General features: G+C 55.4%; 5 protein-coding genes across 5 annotated transcripts; 2 read left to right on the top strand and 3 right to left on the bottom strand.

Annotated features, from left to right (window-relative positions):
• Window positions 1–302: 302 nt before the first annotated feature.
• Window positions 303–4,122, bottom strand: CCMA1212_000313 (uncharacterized protein; the record flags this gene model as incomplete). The annotated part of the gene is given in 6 exon segments (XM_073697787.1): window positions 303–1,558; window positions 1,575–2,345; window positions 2,411–3,075; window positions 3,175–3,478; window positions 3,537–3,587; window positions 3,651–4,122. The coding sequence occupies 6 exon segments, from the start codon at window positions 3,820–3,822 to the stop codon at window positions 303–305; spliced, it is 3,219 nt and encodes a 1,072-aa protein (XP_073563575.1). The 5' UTR covers window positions 3,823–4,122.
• A 746-nt stretch (window positions 4,123–4,868) lies between these two features.
• Window positions 4,869–6,356, bottom strand: CCMA1212_000315 (Metallothionein expression activator; the record flags this gene model as incomplete). Its single annotated transcript, XM_073697788.1, has 1 exon — window positions 4,869–6,356. One exon carries the CDS (start codon window positions 6,354–6,356, stop codon window positions 4,869–4,871), a length of 1,488 nt encoding a protein of 495 aa, XP_073562868.1.
• A 3,268-nt stretch (window positions 6,357–9,624) lies between these two features.
• CCMA1212_000316 (uncharacterized protein) lies at window positions 9,625–14,017 on the top strand (the record flags this gene model as incomplete). The annotated part of the gene is made up of 6 exons (XM_073697789.1): window positions 9,625–9,821; window positions 9,964–10,837; window positions 10,989–11,931; window positions 12,416–12,465; window positions 12,513–13,506; window positions 13,570–14,017. Exons 1-6 carry the CDS (start codon window positions 9,627–9,629, stop codon window positions 14,015–14,017), a joined length of 3,504 nt encoding a protein of 1,167 aa, XP_073562869.1. The 5' UTR covers window positions 9,625–9,626.
• Window positions 14,018–16,036: 2,019 nt separating this feature from the next.
• CCMA1212_000317 (Protein SPT10) lies at window positions 16,037–18,190 on the top strand (the record flags this gene model as incomplete). Its single annotated transcript, XM_073697790.1, has 1 exon — window positions 16,037–18,190. One exon carries the CDS (start codon window positions 16,037–16,039, stop codon window positions 18,188–18,190), a length of 2,154 nt encoding a protein of 717 aa, XP_073562870.1.
• Window positions 18,191–19,237: 1,047 nt separating this feature from the next.
• On the bottom strand, window positions 19,238–21,190 carry CCMA1212_000318 (putative T-complex protein 1 subunit eta; the record flags this gene model as incomplete). The annotated part of the gene is made up of 4 exons (XM_073697791.1): window positions 19,238–20,373; window positions 20,453–20,774; window positions 20,881–21,047; window positions 21,145–21,190. The coding sequence occupies 4 exons, from the start codon at window positions 21,188–21,190 to the stop codon at window positions 19,238–19,240; spliced, it is 1,671 nt and encodes a 556-aa protein (XP_073563015.1).
• Between the last annotated feature and the right edge of the window lie 475 nt (window positions 21,191–21,665).

Below are 21,665 nucleotides of genomic sequence, written 5' to 3' on the forward strand. Positions count from 1 at the left end.
GTTCCAAGCCTGAATCACAAAGAATAGCAAAGATCCTGCACTGAGATCGACGCTAAGTAAAAGTTGACGATTTGTTGGCTCACAGTGGTTTTCAGAGTTGATCCTCGATTCCAACCACTTCCCCACCAAACATGTCTGTATCATCTCAACTGCCCCCATCAATCGCCCCCCTTTTGCTTCTGTAGTAGTACACACTCAAGCATACCTACAGATCAAGATTCACCTCAACATAAGCCTGAAGATAATCACTGCTGCTGCCGACCAACTCGTAAAGCATTCTGGGCGCCGATACCATCACTTCATTAAGCCGTGCTCAAAGAATCACTCGTCTCCAGTCCGACTCCATTGGCCGCTGGTTCGACCCGGGGAGCATAGTACATGGGGCTGATTGCAATCCGCACCGCATGCTTTGCGGCCACGTCCCATAAGGGTACCGCGATAAAGTCGTCCGGCATTCGACCATTACCGCACGAGCAAATCCACGGTCGTTCTGGCTCAAGGCTCAGCGGTACAGTGGCCCCTTGCTTTGTGTACTCACAGCTCGGACGATGGTTCCAAGTACGGCATCGCTCTATCAAGGATGGGATCGTCTTCTTCCAGAGAGCCATCTCTTCGTCATCCACTTTCAGTGCCAAGACGTCCAGCAATTTCATTTCCTTCAGGAACTCAGCAGATTCCCCAGTGGTCAAGAACCGAGACGTAAGCGCCAAGATGGCGGCATCCAATACTACCGATGCGGTGTCGCCATCCAGCCGCACCGCCGAGGCGAAGATCATGGCCTGAATATCGCCCCGTCGCCGTCCACTGAGTGAAAATATGCATGTCTGGCTTTTTCGTGTGCCAGAGCAAGCCCTGAACATGGCGGACAGGGTTTCGGTGAATTTGGCGCGCACGTCTTTTGTGTTCCCCCCTTGATGTCGAGGAACTTGCAGAGACGTCAATGTACTTAGCCATGCCAGGCGCTCAGGCTGACTCAGTTCAATCACTGGGAGATTATCGAGATTGAGGTGTGGCAGGTTAACAGCCACGGGAAGACCGCTGGGGGAAATCATAGTAGGCGAAAGGCAGTCTTTCAGGACGCTGCTTTGCCTCGGATCTGCCAGAGAGGCAACCACCTTGATATATGCAGACGTACGACCAACGCCACTCCAGCCAGTCTCGCTGACAACGCTCGCCAGAGGCACTGGGTATCTAAACGGGCAGATGAACGACTTCTTGCCGAGTCTGATGCTGGTAGAGAAGGGGTTGTTTTGATACAGTTCAAAGGGCGGCTTGTTCTGCGAATCCTTCTTGCAGCTCTCTGAGGAAACTTGGATGAGCGCACTCAAGGCTGCAATACCTCGTTCATCTGGGCACAGCTCGGCCATCAATATCATTCGGGCCTCATTGTCCCCTCCGGTCACCTCATCTTTCAATGGCCTCACCCCACCACTTGTGATCTTGTGTGCAGTGGTTCCTGGCATCAGTTTGGTTATGAAAACGCTTGTGATGTCTGAGGTGGTAGTCTCATACACCGTTCGATGAGACACGCCTAGCACTTCGGTAAAAAAAAGTGGTACTAGGAGAGGCCATACTTAGATCCAGGCCAACCACGTCTGTCACGGGCTGTCCCGCCAACGCAGAAGTTGGCACCAAGAACGTCGCAACCAAAGGAGATGTCCCCGACCAGCAGAGTTCATCTTGTTCTATGCCCACGGTGGCATCTCCCGAGGCAAGGTCGCCCGTTGTCGTCACTCGGCCGAACGCGACGTGAACATCGTCGAAAACACTATATCTCCTTTTTGACATGATGCCGCTAGACTTCAACGTGCCAACCACCGTCGGAACGGGCCATGTCGGGTATGGTTCAGGGAAGAAGACGCGGAGTGCATCTCGAGGCACAACTAGGGTCACGGCGACTACTGGCGGAACATGTTTCCATCGGCACAGGAGACTGGGTATTTGCACTGTACCCGTCTCCCCCATGGTACGGATGTTGACAAGCGCAATCTGTAAGCGGAGATCCTGTGCCTGTCTTTCCGCCATAGACAAAGTTCGTTCTTCCTCTATTCTCCTCAGCAACCCGTCAATCACTGCGTTCCAGTCAGTCTTAACCCGACTCTGGATGAGTTTGAGCAAGGCCATGAAGCTTCCGCAATGGAAACGAGGTTGGTTCTGAGACTTGTTTTCGGACTGGCTGGCGACACTCTTGTCAATCTCGGCTTCAAACATGTCAAGATAGATCTGAAATAACATCTCGATGACCTCTTTGGCGTTCATATGTACCTTGGGTCGCTCCACATTGTAGTCACCAAGCTGGTCATCGCGCTTCCACGACAGGCACACGGGAAACCGAGTCGGGCTAGCTGAGGGGGCACGGTCAAAGTAACCATCTCGCGTAGGGGTGATTCAGCTTGAACATTTGTCCAACATTGCAAGGGTACGAGACCCAACAACAGAGACAGTGAGGATGATGAGCCGTGTAATAGCTGTTCAAAGGGCTGCTTCTCTGAGCTGCAATTGGACATGGAGTTCTCAGTTAACAAGGTTGCCCAGGGTCTGGCCGCGAGTAATGGCCCTGCGGAAACAAGGACATTGAGGAGTCCAAAGTCTTCGGACAAGTTGGACGTGTCGATAGCGTCAAAGCTGGTCGGCGCCCTACCGCCATGTCCATATGAGACCTCGTCCAAGCGAAGGACTCTCGAGTCCCATTGACGTCTGTACCAGTTTGCCGATAGCTGGCCAGCCGCATCAGCATACTGAAGGGTATGACTGAGTGCGAACGGGTCTGAAACGACGAAGCGGACACACATGGTGTCTCTTGCGCTCTTGAAAGCACGAACCCATGCAACGAATTGGGACCGAGCAGCTGCCACGACTCTGCGTTCCTCGTCATCCCCATCGTGCCTCAGAGGAGAGTTTGCCGTTAGATTGGTGAATGCAGCGGCGAGATGGAAACTGAGTACGGGGTCACTTCCGCAATGAAGAATCTTCCAGTCCGAAACGAGACCAGCCAACAGAGGATTTGGCGCTCTGGCGTTTTTTCCGTTGATCATCGCGACCACTTCGTTCCAATAGTGGTGGGAATGCGGAGGTCTTGCACAAGAGCGAGCCAAAGCAAGGGGAGAAGCTGCTCGTACAGCCGCTAGGTCAAGAGAGGACTCCTATGCCCTTCTCTTCAACATCCTTGCCAACTTGGTAGCTTGCTCGTCTCTGCTTTCTTCATGTGCTGCGCCGAGAATGCGCTGAAGAGCCCCTCGGACATCACACAGGGTATTCTCATCGCAGATCTTTAAAATCGAGCCGTACGGGCCGTTATTGAAGGTTTCAAGCGATTCCAGCATAGGGATAACGTTTCGGACGTGGCGGATAACGATCTCTGTCGTCTGCTTATCCAGATACATGTGGTAGTATAGGTCCCATAGTACTTGATTGGATGTCTCTTCTTCCTCGGCCAATATCATCGTCAAAAGGACCAAGTTTCGTGCTAACGAGTGGCCTGTATCAGCGATTTACAGTCTATAGGACCTGAACGACGCCAATATTTATAGACTCACCGGTGATATTCTCATCGTCATTGCAGCATGTGAAGTCAAGCTTTCTACCAGCTGACGTAGAAAGGAAGCATCAGCCGGCGTATAGTTGTCATACAATGGCAGAGAAAGACTTACGCAGCCCTTGCTGGACATAGGAGGTGTACAGAATGCTGCTCAAATCGCCGCGGCCAAGTGACAAGACGCTGGCGTCCTGGCCATGAGGAATGCTTCGAGCCAAGTTGATAGCAGGCGCGTTTCCGAAGGCATGAAACCAGTGGAATCGGTGCAGAGTAGTTGGGGTCAGCATTTCCACTTGTCGAAGTGTATCGAAGGGCTGAATAAGGGGGATCGGATATGAAGACGAATATGATGTGCGATGCAGAGGAGCTGTACGATTTGCAGCGCCAATAGCCACGACAGAAGCTGTTTGGTATGGATTGTCTGCGAGATGAAAAGGTTCAAAGAAGGAGAAATCGCATGGATAGAGAGTAAATAATGTCGAGAGAGGAGAGATCCAACAGCGTGAGGAAGGCAGCGGTTTGAAACTGAAGGAGCCGCGCCTGCCATGAGCGCAGCTTAGAAGACGTCACTCTCATCACACCGCCGGCAGAAAAATGAAGGCAAGCCACAGGAGATGGAGAGGCAAGACTTGGACGAAACATCAAGTACTACCTAGTATGCATTACTTTATATGGATTCCGACACCACGACGACACAAGAACCTGAGCACGATCCAGCGCATACATGTCACTGACAGACCTACTCATTGACGATTCAGCTCTTTTCGCAATACCGGCCAGTCGGAAGGTCCGCACCAAAATGCGGCACCAAGGCTTGACGACATAGATTCAACATCACAGACAACAGGCACAGCAATGACACCCCGTCAATATCCAGCTCTCATTCGTACTTCAGTGCGTCCAGGCGATATCCTCGAAACTCCGAAAACAACAATAGACTGCCATGAGGGGACCGGTGGCGGATTCCCGTCGACAAGGCTCGTTTCCAAACATCAAAGGCGTTTGTGACATGACTGCATTTCCAGACAAATGAAAGAATAAACAACAATCGATCCCTTTTATCCCCAATCCCTTTCCTCCCCCGTATTGTACAAGAAACTGACACCCGATTTCCACCATGACCTTGCTGTGGTGTACACAACAGTGCGAGGCCGAGGAGATGTCCAACAGAAGTCCTATAACCCAAGGAAAAATGACAAAAGAAAGAAACATTATCCCGATCAATAGACCCGGTTCCATATTAAGGTGTCATCGTAAAGTCGACTCGGCAGATATAAGACAAAGTTCGGATTGACTCGCAGCGCAATAGAATCCAGACGCATGCAATATTTCATCAGAAGTAGTAGCCGTTGTCGTTGAGCATGCCGACGGCTACACCGTTGAACTCGTCGAATTTTGGCATCATGAGCAAGCTCTGGTCGCGATCCAGCGGAACGAAGCTGTCGTCGTTGGTGAACTGGCGAAGGAGATCGTCCTCCTGCTCGCTGATGCTCAAGGGCAGGGGGGCGCCCATGGACGACATGTTCATCATCATGCCGCCGGCAGAGTAATTGACGACGTCCTCTGCCGCTGCCGACGTGGCGGGATCCAGCTCGAAGAAGTGCGAGGACGGCGGCGATGATGATGACTGAGAGAGGCCGGGTGGAGTGTTGTAATGGCCCGGCGTGCTCTTGCCAGGAGAAGAAGGATGTGAGGCCCTGTCCATGATTGCTTCCGGGGAGATGTATGAGCTGACGCTGGCTTCTGAGGGAGAGGCGACAATGCTGGGGTTGCTGGGGTTGCTGCGGCTGCTGTTGACTGTTGGGTTGGGCAGACTGGGCATCGGCGCCGATGAAATGGAGCGCAGCGGCTCGGTTTCGCCGCCAATTTCCACATCCAGCACCTCGTTCAGCACGTCGAGCTCATAGTTCGGGGAGTTTGTGTTGGAGATATCCGAATAGCCCGAAAAGGAAGAGATGGAGCTGATGGACATGTTCTTCTTCCTGGTCCTTGACGATTTCTCGAGACGCGCGTCCATCTCCGGGCGGTTCTTCTTGGGGCGCCCGCGCTTCACCGTCTTCCTCACGATGCCGTCAAAGGCGCCCACGCACATGCCCCGTTGGCGATGCCTTGTGAGGGCATCGTGTCGCGCAAACTTGTTGCCGCAGTCGCAAGGATAGGGTTTGATTCCGGTGTGAATCTTGGCGTGCCTCTTGAGGTCGTGCTGCCGTACAAAGCACTTCATGCAGGCAGGGCATTGGTACTGGCGGTCGTTGAGATGGGTCTGGACGTGGGACTTGATGTTCTCTTTACGCCCAAACTGCTTCCCGCAGTCCTCAAACAGGCACGTCCATTTGCCGTCTGTCGTCTCTGGTCCCTGGATGTACTGGGCAATCTCCTCGACGGTGACGCCCGTCTCGGTTCGCGTCTCATCGATGTTGATATCGGCGATGCTGGCCGCGCTGGCAATGCTGGCTGCAGACTCGGTGCGGCGATGGCGATGAGGGCGATCGGCAGGAGAATCCTGCGCGCCGTAGCCGTGCTGAAGCCGAGGTTGCGACGACGACTGGGCCGCATATCCGCCGGCGGCGGGCGACCTCATCTGCGGTCCTTCTAGCTTTGTCATTGGGTGAAGCATCCATTCATCAGCAGTAACACTCTCAATGCGCCCCGGTAACTTAGCTGATTCATACTTGACGCTGCTCATGTTCATATTCATATAGTGCGATGTCTGCATGGGTACGGCGCCCAAGGGCTTGTCGCTTGCAAAGGCGCTGGGGCAGGATGTGCCGGTAGCAGCTGAGAGGCTCGGCTCGGCTTGCTGTCGCGCTTCATCAAACATGATACCAGAGGCGAGAGATGCTCTATTGACTTGACAAGACGGCGAAGCTGGGGGAAGAATGAATTGGGGATTGAATGGGAATTTCCGGATCCAAGTTTCCCAGGGCCGGCTGAGCTGCAGTAATGGTCGCCAGGAGCCCATGTCTGGGATGAGATGCGGTCGCCAGGGCAACGGGCCAGCGCAAACGTCTCCACCAATGGCCCGCGCCTATCGGCTTGGGATGTGGCAGCTTCAAACAACCCCGGGCGATGTCTCGAGACGACGGCCAGGAACAAAGACGGGTGTTGATTCTGAGAGAGATCCGCAATTGGGCATTGCCCGTGAGGCCGGGTGAGTTGTCGGCCTGCCACGGGCCTCGCATGCTGATGCTGCCGAATCCTGCGGAGCTCTCCATGCATTCTGTATGTGCATTGTTCGCGTTTATCCGGTGTATTCGAGGTGAAGCATGTGATGAAGACGTTATGTACATGCTTCTATGAAGTGATCAACACGCTGTAGATCAGCATATCCGCATGCTCAATGAGCGCCGTGCTGAGGCACATCTTGTGGCATACAAGTACTAGGTATTCGCGCCGTAGGGAAGCGTGAGACGGACGGATCGACACCCTTGGCAGGACAACTGGGTGAAACCATGTCTCACGCAGAGATTGATATCTCACTCTCACCTGCACTATAGGAAGAGTGTCTGCATCTGGTTTTTTTTTTTTTTCTCTCCCCATGCATCACTGTGAAGGACTCTGCCAACCAATTGTTTCCCCTTAGTGAAGGAGAACCCCCAAAAAGCCTCGGTGCTGATATTTTGCTTGTCGCCGAACGTATCAAGATGCAAAGATAGCCGCCTACCTACCTAGCCGACGCTATTGCTTCAGGACATTTCCCATCTCACACCCCCGGCGTCTCCGTTTCCCTCTCGGCGACAGTACTAGAAAAACATGCAACAGCTTATCGTTCTTAGCTGGAAACAAGGCCTTGCGACTCAATGGTAGCTGACGTGCACCATGGCAACGCAGATTCGGCAGCGATTGGATCTTCCATCCCCTGCTACTCTCTCTCCCCCCTTGTCATAAACATCTGCCGCGACTACTGCTCTATCTAGTAATATTTATCGACGTCACCATACGGTCAAAAAAAGGTGTGCGATGTCCAAAAGCGGAAATTGCCCAGCGAGTAATTTCGTCTCGGGGGCTGAACTGATTATCAGCACAATAACAAAGAAAAAAACACGGTCAGAAGAAGCGCCCAGTCTAAGTGGGCGGTGCTCAGAGGAAGGGGGCATGGGCAAGGAGAGAGAAAGAGGGAGAAAATGTAAACATGACGATATGTTGACAAGAGCCAGTAGGAGGGCGGAGCGGCTGATTTGAAGCTGTCAACAGACGTGGACGACGATACTACCTGATAGAGGGAGATTGGAGGGATGTCGTTGGTTGAGATGGCGCAGAGAAAGAGAACAGGGAAAAGGGAAAGGCAAAAGCCATCCGCGCGGGACGGGAGCGAGTGGCTGCATGGGCTGGAACACGCCACTGTGAAGCCACTGCCGGCCTCCATTGCTGCATGTGCGAGATTGGTGCTGATGAGAGGTGAGGTGAGCCATCTAGTCCTGGACCGTGTTGTCCCCGCTTGTCCACCAACGTGTAAATGGGCAGCATGTAAGATTGAGGCACGATAGCGTTGCTTCCAACATACCACCTGGGCTGGCGCGTGCTATCAATTACTGCACATAGGCTACATACAGAGTGCATAGAGGATGGGAAAGTGCTACTACTGCAACATGTCAAGCAGCATTGATGGCTCCCATGTTGCTGCATCGGGCTGCAGGAGAAAATATGGAGTATCCCGGTCCTGGAGCAAGGTCTACCTTAGCTTGAGAGCTTGAGCATGACATCGTCACCGAAGGGAGGGAAGGCATGAAAGGACTCCACAGGGCTTCAAGCTGCTTAAAGTGCGTGCTTCTCAAGGTTTAGGAAATGATGTATCTCATTTACAAGGCAGCGGTCGACATGGGTTCCAAGACTCACCGCGGACGCCTCGGGCAACTTGATCTACAGAGCTCGCATAGGTACGCTCGTTCGTGCTTGTATCATCACGAGTTGCGGAAGCTCAAAGACAAACATGAATCATGCATGTACTGTACGGAACACTTGGACTCACATGATGAGGCACGGCATCATGCGGTCTATTGCCTTGGTTTGACTATCGGAAAGCAACGTGTGAGTCATGACCGCCAGACAAGCACCGCCCTTCTTCAGAACGGTGATTGCTTCGCATCCCGTCCTCGGATCCTCGGATGAAGATGAGCAATCATCCAGCCTCTGAGCTGCTGCAAGATACTAGGTAGGTACTAACCTCTGGTGCTACAAAACATGTGCTTGACGTCTTAACGTATCTGTTGATCAAGGCAGCGACTATCCATCAAGTCCATGAAGATCAAGTAAAAAGCTAGCCTCTATGTAACGTAGTCTCTTGACCAGAGATGAAGCTTCCAGCGAAACTAAAGTGCTATCTGCACTTGTTGGGACGCTGGATAGCTGAATTACATGCAGCAATGCTAGTTAGCCACTGGACGCTCTTGATGAACCTCCATGGCAGATCCCTCGCGCGACCTGTAAAGCATACCTACACCTACATATGCGCCGAGATTCCAGACAGCTGGATTCTTGAAGAGCGACTCCATCCTCCTACAGCCGATGCAAGCTCACGAACCAGCCCTGTGCTGAGCGACTGCAGCACTAGGCTGACCGGCTGCTGCGCTCAACTTTTCCGATCAATGTCTGGTTCCTTTCCAGCGGCCCACGATGGGAATTCCCGGGTGTGTGTCGGGCGCTACAGGCGCCACAGGCCGCTAAAGCCGCCTGTAAGCTGTGCTGCTGGCCAACGCCAGTCACCCGCGCCAACCCAAAGGGTCGGGTGGACTCACCTGCACCTGAGGTGGTTCGTCCTGCTGCCTGAGCCAGTGAAAAAAGCGTCAAAAAATCAGGTCCAGTAGCACTCACTGGAAGAAGTGCAGGGGTGAGCCACCTGGCCAGGGCTCGATATCTGGTGACCGCTGGACCTTTCGACTTCATTTCGTCACCCTTGAAAATCCCTCCCTCCACTGTCATTGGCTGCCCTCTTGCCTGACTCGGGAAAATCTGCTTCCAAGGAATTCAAGTCCGTTTTCGCCTTCTTTTTCTTCTCTACCTTATTGCTTTCTCTGCTCAGCGACGACGCAATCCTTGTTTTTTGGTTCTCCTTCGCCAGTAATCTCCTGACGCCGAGTCGCGGACCGCAGCCATGTCGATGGTCAACGCCTCCCGAGGCAACGCCCCGAGCCGGAATCAGCCCCGGAGCACCACCCCGTTCAACAATGCCGGCCCTGCCATCGCGACGTCCGGCATCCCTCGTCCCGTCCTCGAGACCCAGCAGCCCAGTGAGCAGAGCTCGGCCAGTCTGAGCGCGAGCAGGCAGAAGCAGTCCAAGCGCGATGAGGTACGTTGGCCGTCTTTGCTGCAGCTTCGCCCTTGAGTCTTGCGGAGGATGGAGAAAGAGGGGAGGGGGGGAGAGAGAGCTGCTCAACAACCCCCCCTCAGCCGCAGTGGGCGTTGTCCTAGCTAACGCGCGCATCGTGTAGGCGATTCGCAGGAAAATGGAAAATGATCTCTCCAAGAAGAAGACTCTCACGGGCCGGTCACGACAGATTCGCAGGGCCCCTCCCGGGACTGTGCTTGCCCTCAAGCCGAGCCAGGCCCTCCAGATCAAGCCGGCCACCACCGTCTCCGAGGCCGCTCAGCTGATGGCTGCCAAGAGGGAGGACTGCGTGCTGGTCACCGACGACGAGGACCGCATTGCCGGCATCTTCACGGCCAAGGATCTCGCCTTCCGCGTCGTCGGCGCCGGGCTCAAGGCCGCCAACGTCACCATTGCCGAGATCATGACCAAGAACCCCCTCTGTGCCCGGACCGACACCAGCGCGACGGATGCGCTGGACCTGATGGTCCGCAAGGGCTTCCGCCACCTGCCCGTCATGGACGAGAACCAGGACATCTCGGGTGTGCTGGACATTACAAAGTGCTTCTACGACGCCATGGAGAAGCTGGAGCGCGCATACTCCTCCTCGCGGAAGCTGTACGACGCCCTCGAGGGCGTGCAGTCGGAGCTGGGCGCCAGCCAGCCGCAGCAGATCATCCAGTACGTCGAGGCTCTCCGATCCAAAATGTCGGGGCCCACCCTCGAGTCCGTCTTGAACGGCATCCCGCCGACGACGGTCAGCGTCCGGACCTCGGTCAAGGAGGCTGCGGCCATGATGAAGGAGAACCACACCACGGCGGTGCTGGTGCAGGACCAGGGGGCCATTACGGGCATTTTTACCAGCAAGGACGTCGTTCTTCGTGTCATTGCTCCAGGCCTCGACCCGGCCAATTGCAGCGTCGTGCGTGTCATGACCCCTCACCCCGATTTTGCCCCAATGGACATGACCATTCAGGCCGCCCTGCGGAAGATGCATGGTAAGCATTTCTACAGCATCTCCCCCGTCCCCATCCTCGCCCTTACTGCTCTCATCCTAGCCCTTGTTCATGGCTTTTCTTTTCTCCCTTTTCGTACCCCCCACGAACCGCAAAATCATGGTCAAGCATGTGCCTAACAGTCGCGTTTCAGATGGCCATTATCTCAACCTTCCCGTCATGAACGATGGCGGCGAAATTGTGGGGATGGTGGACGTGCTCAAGCTGACCTATGCCACGCTGGAGCAAATCAACACCATGTCGAGTGACAATGGTGAGGGCCCGGCGTGGAACAAGTTCTGGCTCTCCATCGACCACGAGACGGAGTCGATGCTGTCTGGCGACGGCAGCCACAGCCACCATCACCACCACCTCGGGTCTCGTATGATGTCGCCCGAGGCGAACCGTCTTGGGGACAGCGTCGCGCCCAACGATTCCGCATCCCATATAGGAATGGACTCACCCCCTCGGTCCGTCGCCCCCGACGTGATGCCCGCCGATGTTCCGTTTGCCTTCAAATTCAAGGCGCCTTCGGGACGTGTCCATCGGTTACAAGTGGTTGCCTCGCAGGGCATCGAGGCGTTTGTGCATGCCGTTGCATCCAAGCTAGGCCACGAGGTGGAGAGCATCGGAGGCATGCCCGAGGTTTTCGAGGGCAGGATCGAGGGCGGTGGATTTGCCCTCAGCTACATGGACAACGAGGGCGACACCGTGTCCATCACCACCGACAACGACCTCCTCGAGGCCATTCTCCTCGCCCGCCAAGCACATCTCGAAAAGGTCGACCTCTTCGTTCACGACTCAGAGAAGCCGCCCTCGGCGCCCTCAGTGGACGCCCTGCCCACCCCCGCTTCGTCATCCACCGGTCTTCGCGAGCGACGGAGGACCACCTACGAGGAGGAAGAGTCCGAGAGCGAGGAGGAGGAATCCGAGGAGGAGGAGGAGCGCCCTGCACACCGAAAGCGGAGGTCGAGGACGATTGTCCACCAGGAGCAGCTCATTGCCGGCGTGCCCAACGACCTGCTGCTGCCCGGAGCCATTGTTACCCTTGCGGTGGTTATAATTGGTGTTTTTACTATTGCCAGAGCGACTAGCCGGTAAAAGAGAGCAACGTGTCCCCCCTTTGCGTGGGATTTGTTTCATCATGACCTTATGAAGAAAAGTTGGTTGGCATTGGTAACTGTAGACTTCTCGAGCACAGACAAACCGTCATAGATTTAGGGCTTCTTCTCTCTCTCTTCCTCTTCTTTTGTATTGAATTCGTCCCCCCTTTTATTCCTCATTGTTCGTTGATTGCCTGCTTTGAGTAGTTGTGCATCATCATTGCCATGATTCCCTTCTATTGAATGCTAGATCAGAATATGAAGGCTCGACGATGCAAGATGGTGTGTTATGTAATCACAATCCGCGACGTGGGGTAAACTGCGCTGGCATGGCGGGTTGGCGGGGGTCAGCAGCTCATACAGGACAAAAGCGCAGCGGAACCGGAAAATGTGCGCCGCCGGTCGAGGCTCCATCGATAGCGGCGTGATCCAAAATTTGGACGTCGGCAGAGCATCGAAGGTCTGACGGCAGCAGCAGCGCAACGATTCGAGCCGTCATGAATGTCCAGAGCGCTGCTGCGCGGCACGGTAAGTCCAATTGGAAGCCCGAAGAAGACGACCGGTGATCACAAAAGGCGGAGGGAATCGGGAGGCGGAAGAAGGCATGCTCATGGGTTTCATAGGCCGCCGCGCACTGTCATCTCCTCTGCCCAGAGCCGTTCTGCGACATCTCTCAACCGAAATAAAGACAACGACAGCGACGCCCACAGCCTCAAATGGCCAGAACCAGGCATGGCCGTCTCCGCAGGCCGCACCCGCACCGCCCAAAATCGTCTCGTCAGCCAAGAAGAAGCAAAAGATCGTTGAGGAGGTCATCATGACCCTGGGAGCCAACTCGTCGCAGGAGCACCACGGAGTCGCGTGGACGAAACCTCACCAGAAGGGCAACCAAACCCTGACGCCCGCGCAGCAGTATGCCGAGTTCTTGCGAATCCAGCGCAACACGAGGAGCCTCGGTTCGGACGTCGAGAAGCGCTACGTTCCCACGGAGATCGTTAGCAATCCGCCGCGGCCGGAGGACGTTACGCTGGAGCTGCTGATGGCATCGCAGACGCACATGGGACACAACACATCGCTATGGAATCCGGCCAACTCGCGGTACATCTACGGCGTGAGGCAGGGGATTCACATCATCTCGCTGGAGACGACGGCGGCGCATCTTCGACGGGCGGCGAGGGTCGTCGAGGAGGTGGCGTACAGGGGCGGCATTATTCTCTTTGTCGGTACGCGGAAGGGCCAGATGGAGATTGTGACCAAGGCGTCTGAGCTGGCGGGGGCATACCATTTGTTTACGAAGTGGACCCCTGGCGCCATTACGAATCGAGATGTCATTCTCAGGACGCAGGGCACGAGGGTGGTGGATCACTTGGACAGGGAGCTTGATGGCTTCGACATGTTCAAGGGCACGGCGAGGCCGCTGCTGCCCGACCTGGTGGTGTGCCTGAACCCGTTGGAGAACTATACGCTGCTGTACGAGTGCGGGTTGAAGAACATTCCCACGATTGGCGTCATTGATACAAACGCCGATCCGTCATGGGTCACGTATACGATTCCAGCAAACGACGACAGGTGAGCTACCAACCTAGGATCCAATTGCTGTCAGATTCATCTTGCTAATGCTATCGTCACCAGTCTTCGCTCAATGGCTCTGGTTGCAGGAGTACTTGGTCGCGCCGGAGAAGCTGGCCAGAAGCGACGACTCCAAGATGCCGCCAGAGGCGAAATCTCATGGGAAACCTCACCAGAACTCAGCCGACATATGAGGAAGGAAGTCCAGGCCGCCGTCACCAAACGAAAGGAAGTCATGGGCCAGATGCAGTCCAACATCCAGGGCTTCACCGATGATGAGATGAAGTTGCTGAGGTCCCAATATCTGGGAGAGCAGCAGGAGGAGGTTTCTGAGGACGACCTGATCAACCTGATGGGACAGACGGCTGCAGGAGAGGGGGAGGCTTCGTCGGAGCGGGCGGCGTCGACGGAGTGGGCGCTGGGCATGCAGCTGGGCAGCATTGAGGCGCAGCTGAGGAGTGTGCAGGAGAGTGCTGCTGAGATTGAGAAGGCTGTGAAGGCAAGTGTATGAAGAAACGACGTCTTTCCTGGAGGCATATAAGCGCCAGACGGGTGGGAAAAAGGGGGAAGAGAGGTGGGTATAAGAACCTGTATAATAGATGTATATGCATGATGCAATGAGAAGAATACTTGCACATGGCTTCCTGCCTACTACCTACCTACCTAGATACTGTAGAACTCTTTGAGAGTTGTTTTAATGGTTTGTACTCTCTTCTCAAAGTGGCAGAATTGTAGGTTCGTCGCTGGCAGTGCATGGTTGTCTTATATATCGGCTCAGTGATTATGCTCGAGATTCCAGGACAAGCCTGAGATGAATGGCTAGGAAACAAGGAGAGTTGAAACACACAACATTGAGAATTTGAGCACTAAGTAACACTCAGTCTAGATGGAAGGACTCTTCCTTTTTTTTTTTCCAAATCTTCTGTACATATTCAATCATGTTGTGACCCTTCATTCTCTCCCCTCTACCCACCAGCTTAACCTACAAGCCCAAGCCCAAGCCCAAGCTCCCAGCGCGGCAATTGAAAGCAGCGGAGAAACCGTCCTTCCGAACCCCCCCCCCCCCCCAAAAGCAAAGCCAAGGTACCGACAAATACCTTTCTACCCGCCGCCGCACAACGCAAACCTCAAGTCTCGTCAAAAGTCACGCCACGCCAACACCAGCAACAGAAACGCCATCCCGCTTAAGAACCGAAGCTCTTTTTTTTTTTTTTTTTTTTTTATCTTTGGTCCGAGCAGAACGTCGCACGACGAATTTTTCAGCACGAATACCTTTTTCTTTATACCTACCAAACGAACCCAAGCGCAGATAAAAAAAACAAAAAAAAAAAATTAGGTAGCGAGACGCACACAGAAATCTGAAGCCGCCACTTTCGGGAGGAATCGAGCAAGCCTATTGGGAAAGCTCCTTATCGGCAATTTTAACCCCAAGCTTTCTTGGTGTGACGGGAACGGGAAGTACGAAGCTGAAGACGAGGCCAGAAAAGCAGTGAGGACGCAGCAGAAGCAGAGTTGAGCTGAAGGACACTCTGGTTTTCTTGCTCTTTTACCTTTTTTGTTTGTTTTCGATTTCTCTTTTTTTGTCCTCGGCTTTTTTTTTTTTTTTTTTTTTCTCTCATTCTTTTTTTGGGGACCTTGTTGCTGGGGCTGCATATTTTTCTCCCCCCTTTGCCGCGCTACAGATGCGCTGGCGGGACGTTCCTTTCTGACAGGACCACATACATACCTTATGGAAAAAAAAACCCCTAGCCGCCTTTCTCTTCTTCTCCTTCAAGGCTACCTTACCTCATTGCCTTTTCTGCGCTTTCCTTTGTCTTCCCGCCCTGCAGCCTGTTAGGGGGGTTGGTCGTCTGCACGGCACTTTGGCTGGGCCGGTCCATTGGGGGACACTTGGGTTTTTAATTTCGATTTCCTGCGGCTGATTTCGCTCGGTTTGGTGTTTCTGCTTGCTTGCTTGCTTGCTTGCTGCAGAGGAATATTTCCGCATTGTTTCCCGTTTTGGAGGGTGTCGTTTCGTTTCTTCAAGGACGTCCTCGGCCATCTGAAGCCCCATGGTATGTGATCTTTTTTTTTCTTCACCTCCTTCTTCCTTCTCTTCTGTTCTCCCCCTTTTTGCCCGACGACAAATGGTCTTTTTTCCACACTACCTCATCCCACAATTGGTTTCCCCCCCTTTCCCTTCCCACTTTCCCCCTCCCAACTAACTTCCTCTTCCCATTCTTCTCCATCATCCTCCTTCGTCTCGTCTCCCCCCCTTGCTCCCAATGACGTAGCCCATGGTGGTGAAAGAGGGTCGTGATTCTCTCGCCGGGCTTTCTGGAGTTGTTTAAGCGGGCCTTGTGGCTGATTATCAAATCCGGGCAAATGCACAGAGCATCTCCGGGTGACCAACGGCTTTCCTTTTTCCTCTCGCCCCCCCTTTTTTTGTCTTATATCCTAAAATAAGGTCGACGCACACGCTACTGCTCCCTCTCCTTTTTTCCCCCTTAAACCCGTCGGTCGCCCATCCTCCGGCTCAGCTCCGAAAACGATGCCGGCCGCCGTCGATGACCCGGCCAGCCCCACCATCCATCGGGTCTCCGGGCAGCCGCCGTTCCCGGACCCGAACAACCCGGTGCTGCCGGCGGACATTGTGCCTCGGCAGGTGACGCTGAGGGACCGGCAGACGGTGGCGACGATTGTGCCGCTGGCGTCGCGGCACCAGGTGCCGGCGTCGCTGGCGGCGTACCTGTGCGCGCAGATCAACAAGGAGATTGACGGCGGCGACACGTACCCGCTGATGGACGGCTTCACGGCCGACGCCTTTGCCGACTTCTGGTTCCAGAACTTTGGCGCCGTCATGCTGCTGGGCCACATCGAGAGCGCCGACCAGGTGCCCGACGGCGCCGACTGGGCGCGCGAGTGCCTGGGCAGCTTCTACATCCGGCCCAACTACCCGGGCCGCAGCAGCCACGTGTGCAACGGCGGCTTCCTCGTCACGGACGCGTCGCGCAACCGCGGCGCCGGGCGGCTCATGGGCGAGGCCTACATCGACTGGGCGCCGCGGCTGGGCTACACGTACAGCGTCTTCAACCTCGTCTACGAGACCAACGTGGCGTCGTGCAAGATCTGGGACGCGCTGGGCTTCAAGCGCATCGGCCGCGTCAAGGGCTGCGGCAACCTCAAGAGCTACCCGGACCGCCTCATCGACGCCATCATCTACGGCCGCGACCTGGCCCCCGGCGAGACGGAGGAGCTGGTCAGCGAGGAGCGCTTCGACAAGATCAAGTACTACCTCAAGTACGGCAAGTACCCCAACGGCGCCGACCGCGCCGAGAAGAGCCGCCTGCGCAGCGCCGCCACCCACTACAAGCTGCTCGACGGCGACAAGCTCATGCTCAAGGACAAGGAGGTCATCTCGGACCCCCAGCGCCAGTACGACATTGCCCGCAGCGTCCACGTCATGCACCACGGCGGCATCAACAAGACCACCGCCACCATCGCCGAGAAGTACCACTGGAGCCGCATCAAGGAGACGGTCAGCGACGTCATCCGCGCCTGCGCCGAGTGCAAGGAGCTGGGCAAGACGCCCAACCCGGGCGGCACCAAGAAGACGGCTGCCGCTGCTGCCGCTGCTGCTGCCGCTGCCGCTGCCGCTGTCGGGGCATCTGCTTCTTCTTCTTCTTCCTCTTCTGCTTCGTCCTCCGCCGCCGCCGCCGCCGCTTCGGGCGCTCCTTCGTCGGCGCCGACTCCGGCTCCGGTGCCCGTCTCCGTCATGACTGCCGCTTCCCCCCTGGTAGCGACGACGACGACGACGACGACGTCCACGCCGACGCCCATCCTGCCGAGCAACGGCCCGCCGCGGAACCACGCGCTGCCGCCGGGCATGGGCACCACGGGCCGGATCCTGGCGCTGCAGAGCCACGAGTCGATGCTGTCCCTCTCGCCGAGCTCCAGCCCGAGCCCCGGCGCGTACGCGAACCCGAGCGACATCTCCGTCATCCCGCCCTCGCAGACGTTCCAGCCCGCGCAGGCTCTGCATCACCACCCGCAGCAGCAGCAGCCGCCGCCGCAGCAGCAACAGCATCTCCACCACGGCCTACCTCCCGAAGCAGCAGCGCACCACCACCACCATCACCACCTGCAGGCGGCGCTGCACCATCATCACCAACAGCAACAACAACAGCAACAGCATCAGCAGCAGCAACAGCAACAACAACAGTCTCCGCTACACCACCCGGGCGTCGTCCACCACGCGCCGCCGCCGCAGCACCACCACCACCACCACAACCCCATGCTGCAGGACCAGCCGAACCAGCACGACGCGCACGTCTACCAGCCCATCGACCCGCAAATCATAAACCACCACCACCACCACCCGCAGGCGCACCACGACATGGCCGCCTTTGAGCACTACCATCCCCATTCCGATTTCCAGGCCTTGCTCGGTGCTGCCGAAGACGTCCCCACGCAAGCCGATGATTCCGTCGCGCCGTCTGTTGTGGATACGGACCTGGAGATGCTCATTGAGCACGATGCCGTGGACGACGACGACGACCACGTCGTGGGACAAGCCGATCACGTCATGGACGAGGACGTCATGGTTGATGGCCTTGGCGGGGGAGGACCGCAGGTCATGAGGAGGATAGGGCACAGAGATGGGAGGGGGATATACGACGTTAATTTCGGCAGTCCTGCTGGATAAACAAATTTCGGAGTTCCCCCCCGCGGGGTCCTCTCCCTCATTTCCACCATGTCTTTCCCATCCCTCCAGCCATCTTGTTGTTTTTTTACACTTTCTGCATTGTTTGGGGTGGCATTTTTGCTTGCTTTCGGTGTGTTCATTCTTTCGATTCACATTGCATCGTTTGAGAGTTGGGGGAGTTTTTGTCGTCTGCTTCCGGAGTTGGCGTAAGAAAAAGTAAAGAAAGAATAAAAAAAAATAAAAAAAGAATAAAAAGAAGAAGAAGAAGAAGAAATATCCAAGAAAGGAGAAAAAAGAAAAAGAGAAAAAATAAGGAAGAAAAAAAAGCTTGCTTGTTCAGGCGGTGGAAAGAAAATCACCGGACAGATCGCCATACAAAAGGCACCAAATTCAGTGTCAGCCAGTCCGGTGTTTTTTTTTTTTTTTTCTTCTTCCACAACCTGCCTGTTTTCAAGGGATGTGAAAAACAAGGGGGGAAGCGAGTCGGGAGTTGATTGAAACGACGATGACGATGATGGGATGATGACGGATTTGGAATCATGGCGATGAATTGCAATGAAAGTGTGTGTTGCTGTGTGTATATATATTGTGATATACTGAGTTTCCACTGAAGTTGGTGCGAATGCGGACATTGGGCGGGAGTTGATGATAGACGGCCATATAGATTTTTTTTTTTTTCTTTTCATGCAAGCAACAGGGACAAAATTACATTTCTCTCTCTCTCTCTCTCTGTTTATTTCTCTCTGCACTCTCTATATTTCTCTCTGCACGCTAAGATGATACACTTAGTCGGTCCTGCATCAGACAAACCTCTTCATCTACAAACATTTACAGATGAAGAATATTGAAGAAAGCCCTGGACCTACATGTGTCGACATCAGGATCGTCGGAAAAAGTTTCATATCAAGTTCTAGTAGATAACAGAGGCCATTTCTAGGTATCTTACAGATCCTCAAAACCTCCAATCCATATCTTCATTCTTCCTTTTCTGTTATCAAATGCTTCAAATCTCCCCCCTCAAACCCACATTCATCCTCCTCCCCGAATCTACCGTCGAGGCATGCCCCGTCCTCTGCCTCTGAGCGCCCTCTGCGCCGCCCCGGGCGGGAGCTGTCCCGGCGCCTGCGGCTGGGCGCTCTCCTCGTTCCGGATCGTCTCGTCGACGCCCAGGATCAGGCACGCCGCCTCGGTGGCCGCCTGCAGCGCGTTGACCTTGACCAGCGCCGGCTCCCACACGAAGCGCTCCAGCATGTCGGCGGTGCCCTCGTTGATAAAGTCGACGCCGGCCCACGTGTTGCCCTTGCGGTGCTCGACGCGCAGCTTGTTGAGGATGTCCGTGGCGTCGAAGCCGGCGTTGTCGCACAGCTGGCGCGGGATAATCTCCAGCGCCTTGGCAAAGGACTTGATGATGGCCTGCTGCTTGTGCGGGATGTTCTTGTCGGCGTACTGGTGCAGGTAGGCCGAGACCTCCATCTCGACGGCGCCGCCGCCGCCGACAATGGTCTTGTTCTTGACGGCCCGCTTGACGATCATGATGGCGTCGTGCAGCGACCGCTCGACCTCGGCAATGAACTGCTCGGCGCCGCCACGCAGCACCAGGGTGCACGTCTTGGCCTCGGGGCAGCCCTCGAAGAAGTTGTACCGCTCGCCGCCAATCTGCCTCTCCTCAAAGTGCTCGCAGGTGCCCAGGTGCTCCGGCAGGATGTCCGAGCACGTTGACTGGACCACGGCGCCGGTGGCCTGGGTGACGCGCTCCATGTCCTCCGAGGCAACGCGGCCGGCGCAGAAGACGTCCCGGTCGGCAAAGTACTGCGTGGCCAGGTCGCCGATGGGCAGCTTGCTGAGCACCACCTTGGCGCCCGTCTTGGAGATGGCCTCGAGCTTCTGGTAGATGATCTGCCACTCGGCGTCGACAATGGCCTGGTATTCTGACACCTGCTCGACGCGGACCTCGGCGTTGTCCTTTTCGGCCTTGAGCTCCAGCTCGACGTTGAGGCACACAATCTTGGGCTTCTCGAAGGACTTGGGCTGCTGCTCGAAACCGGCGTAGGCGAACGTCTTCTTGAAGGCAACGCCGTTGACGAAGCGTGACTCGGTCAGGGAGCCGCCGGGGATCTTCTTGATGCCGATCAACTTCTCGTTGAGGTCGTTTTGGTCGAGGGATAGGACGGCGTCAACCACCACTGTGACACGTTGTCAGCACTGAACCAGTCATCCACATCATCCGGTCTCCGGCGTCATGTAGCCTCGGATAGTCCCTACTCTTTGTGAAGAACTCGGTGTTCCGCTTGATCAGCTTGCTCGTCATGGCGGTGGCGGCGAGCTTGCTCAGGGTATCGCGCTGGCTGCCGTCCTCGGTGCTGACGGCAATCTCCTTGATCTTGTTGACGGCCATCTGGACCGCCCTCCTCAGGCCCTTGATGATGATCTGTGAGCTGACACCCTGTTCGACGTGCTCCTTGACCTCCTTGAGGATCTCTCCCGCGAGGACGACGACGGACGTGGTTCCGTCGCCGACCTCTGCGTCTTGTGACCGTGCGATGTCGACGAGGATGCGGGCGGCGGGGTGGACGATGTCGAGGAGCTGCATCGATGGCAATTTAGTTGGCGTGCTGTCATGTAGTAGAGGAGAGTGTAGATGTGTGTGTGTGCGTGTGTGTGGATCGTCAGTCTTGATGTCTGGACCGTACCTTCATGACCGTCGCGCCGTCATTTGTAATCGTCTGCTTGCCATTCTGATCGACCATCAGCAGGTCGCCGCCGTAGGGGCCCAGCGTCGACTTGATGGTGGCCTGGACCGCCAGACAGGCATTGATGTTGGAGACGATCTGGCCTTTGCCCTGCGAGGTGTCGGTCCCTACAAGTGCGAGGATGCTCGGTCAGCTGCTGTCTCGTGTCTTGTCTCGATGGCCCGCGATGGTGGCAGCGGTGGGCGGAGGGGTAAAATATCGGACCTTCTTTCAGGACGATGATGGTCGGGGTCTGGCCTCCAAACGACATTTTGGCGGTGCTTCTTTTTTCTCGAACGATTGCCCTTGACGGTAAGAAACGAAAGGAAAAAGACGAAGCTTCCCGGGAGGGCGAGGCTGGAGGCTTTGTTTTCGCGGGGCGGATTGCAGATGCAAAAGGGGGCACTGCGGACGTCTTTTCGTCTGCGTGCGAAGCTGCTTGTTCGAGCTCCGGAAAATTGTTGCAGCCTTGACGACGGGCTTGGGCGCACGGACCAGCTCTCAGGGACTGTGACTGTTGACTTGAGAGAGAGAGAGAGCCCCTCCATTGGAACCCCTTTGGGCACTAGAAGCGTCTACGACCCCGCCATAGACAAGAAGACGTCGATTACATGCTGACCAAGAAGGAGGAATCGATAGCTTGGGGCAATATATTGTGCTCTTTGAAACGATTGATGCTTTATTCAAGTCTTGATGATAGATGAGACTTTACGTCGTGGTGAACGATGTATAGCAGTTTGAAGTTG

The sequence above is a fragment of the Trichoderma ghanense genome, assembly GCF_004382785.1.
Source record: "Trichoderma ghanense strain CCMA-1212 chromosome Unknown scaffold_0, whole genome shotgun sequence".
NCBI classification, from domain to species: domain Eukaryota; kingdom Fungi; phylum Ascomycota; class Sordariomycetes; order Hypocreales; family Hypocreaceae; genus Trichoderma; species Trichoderma ghanense.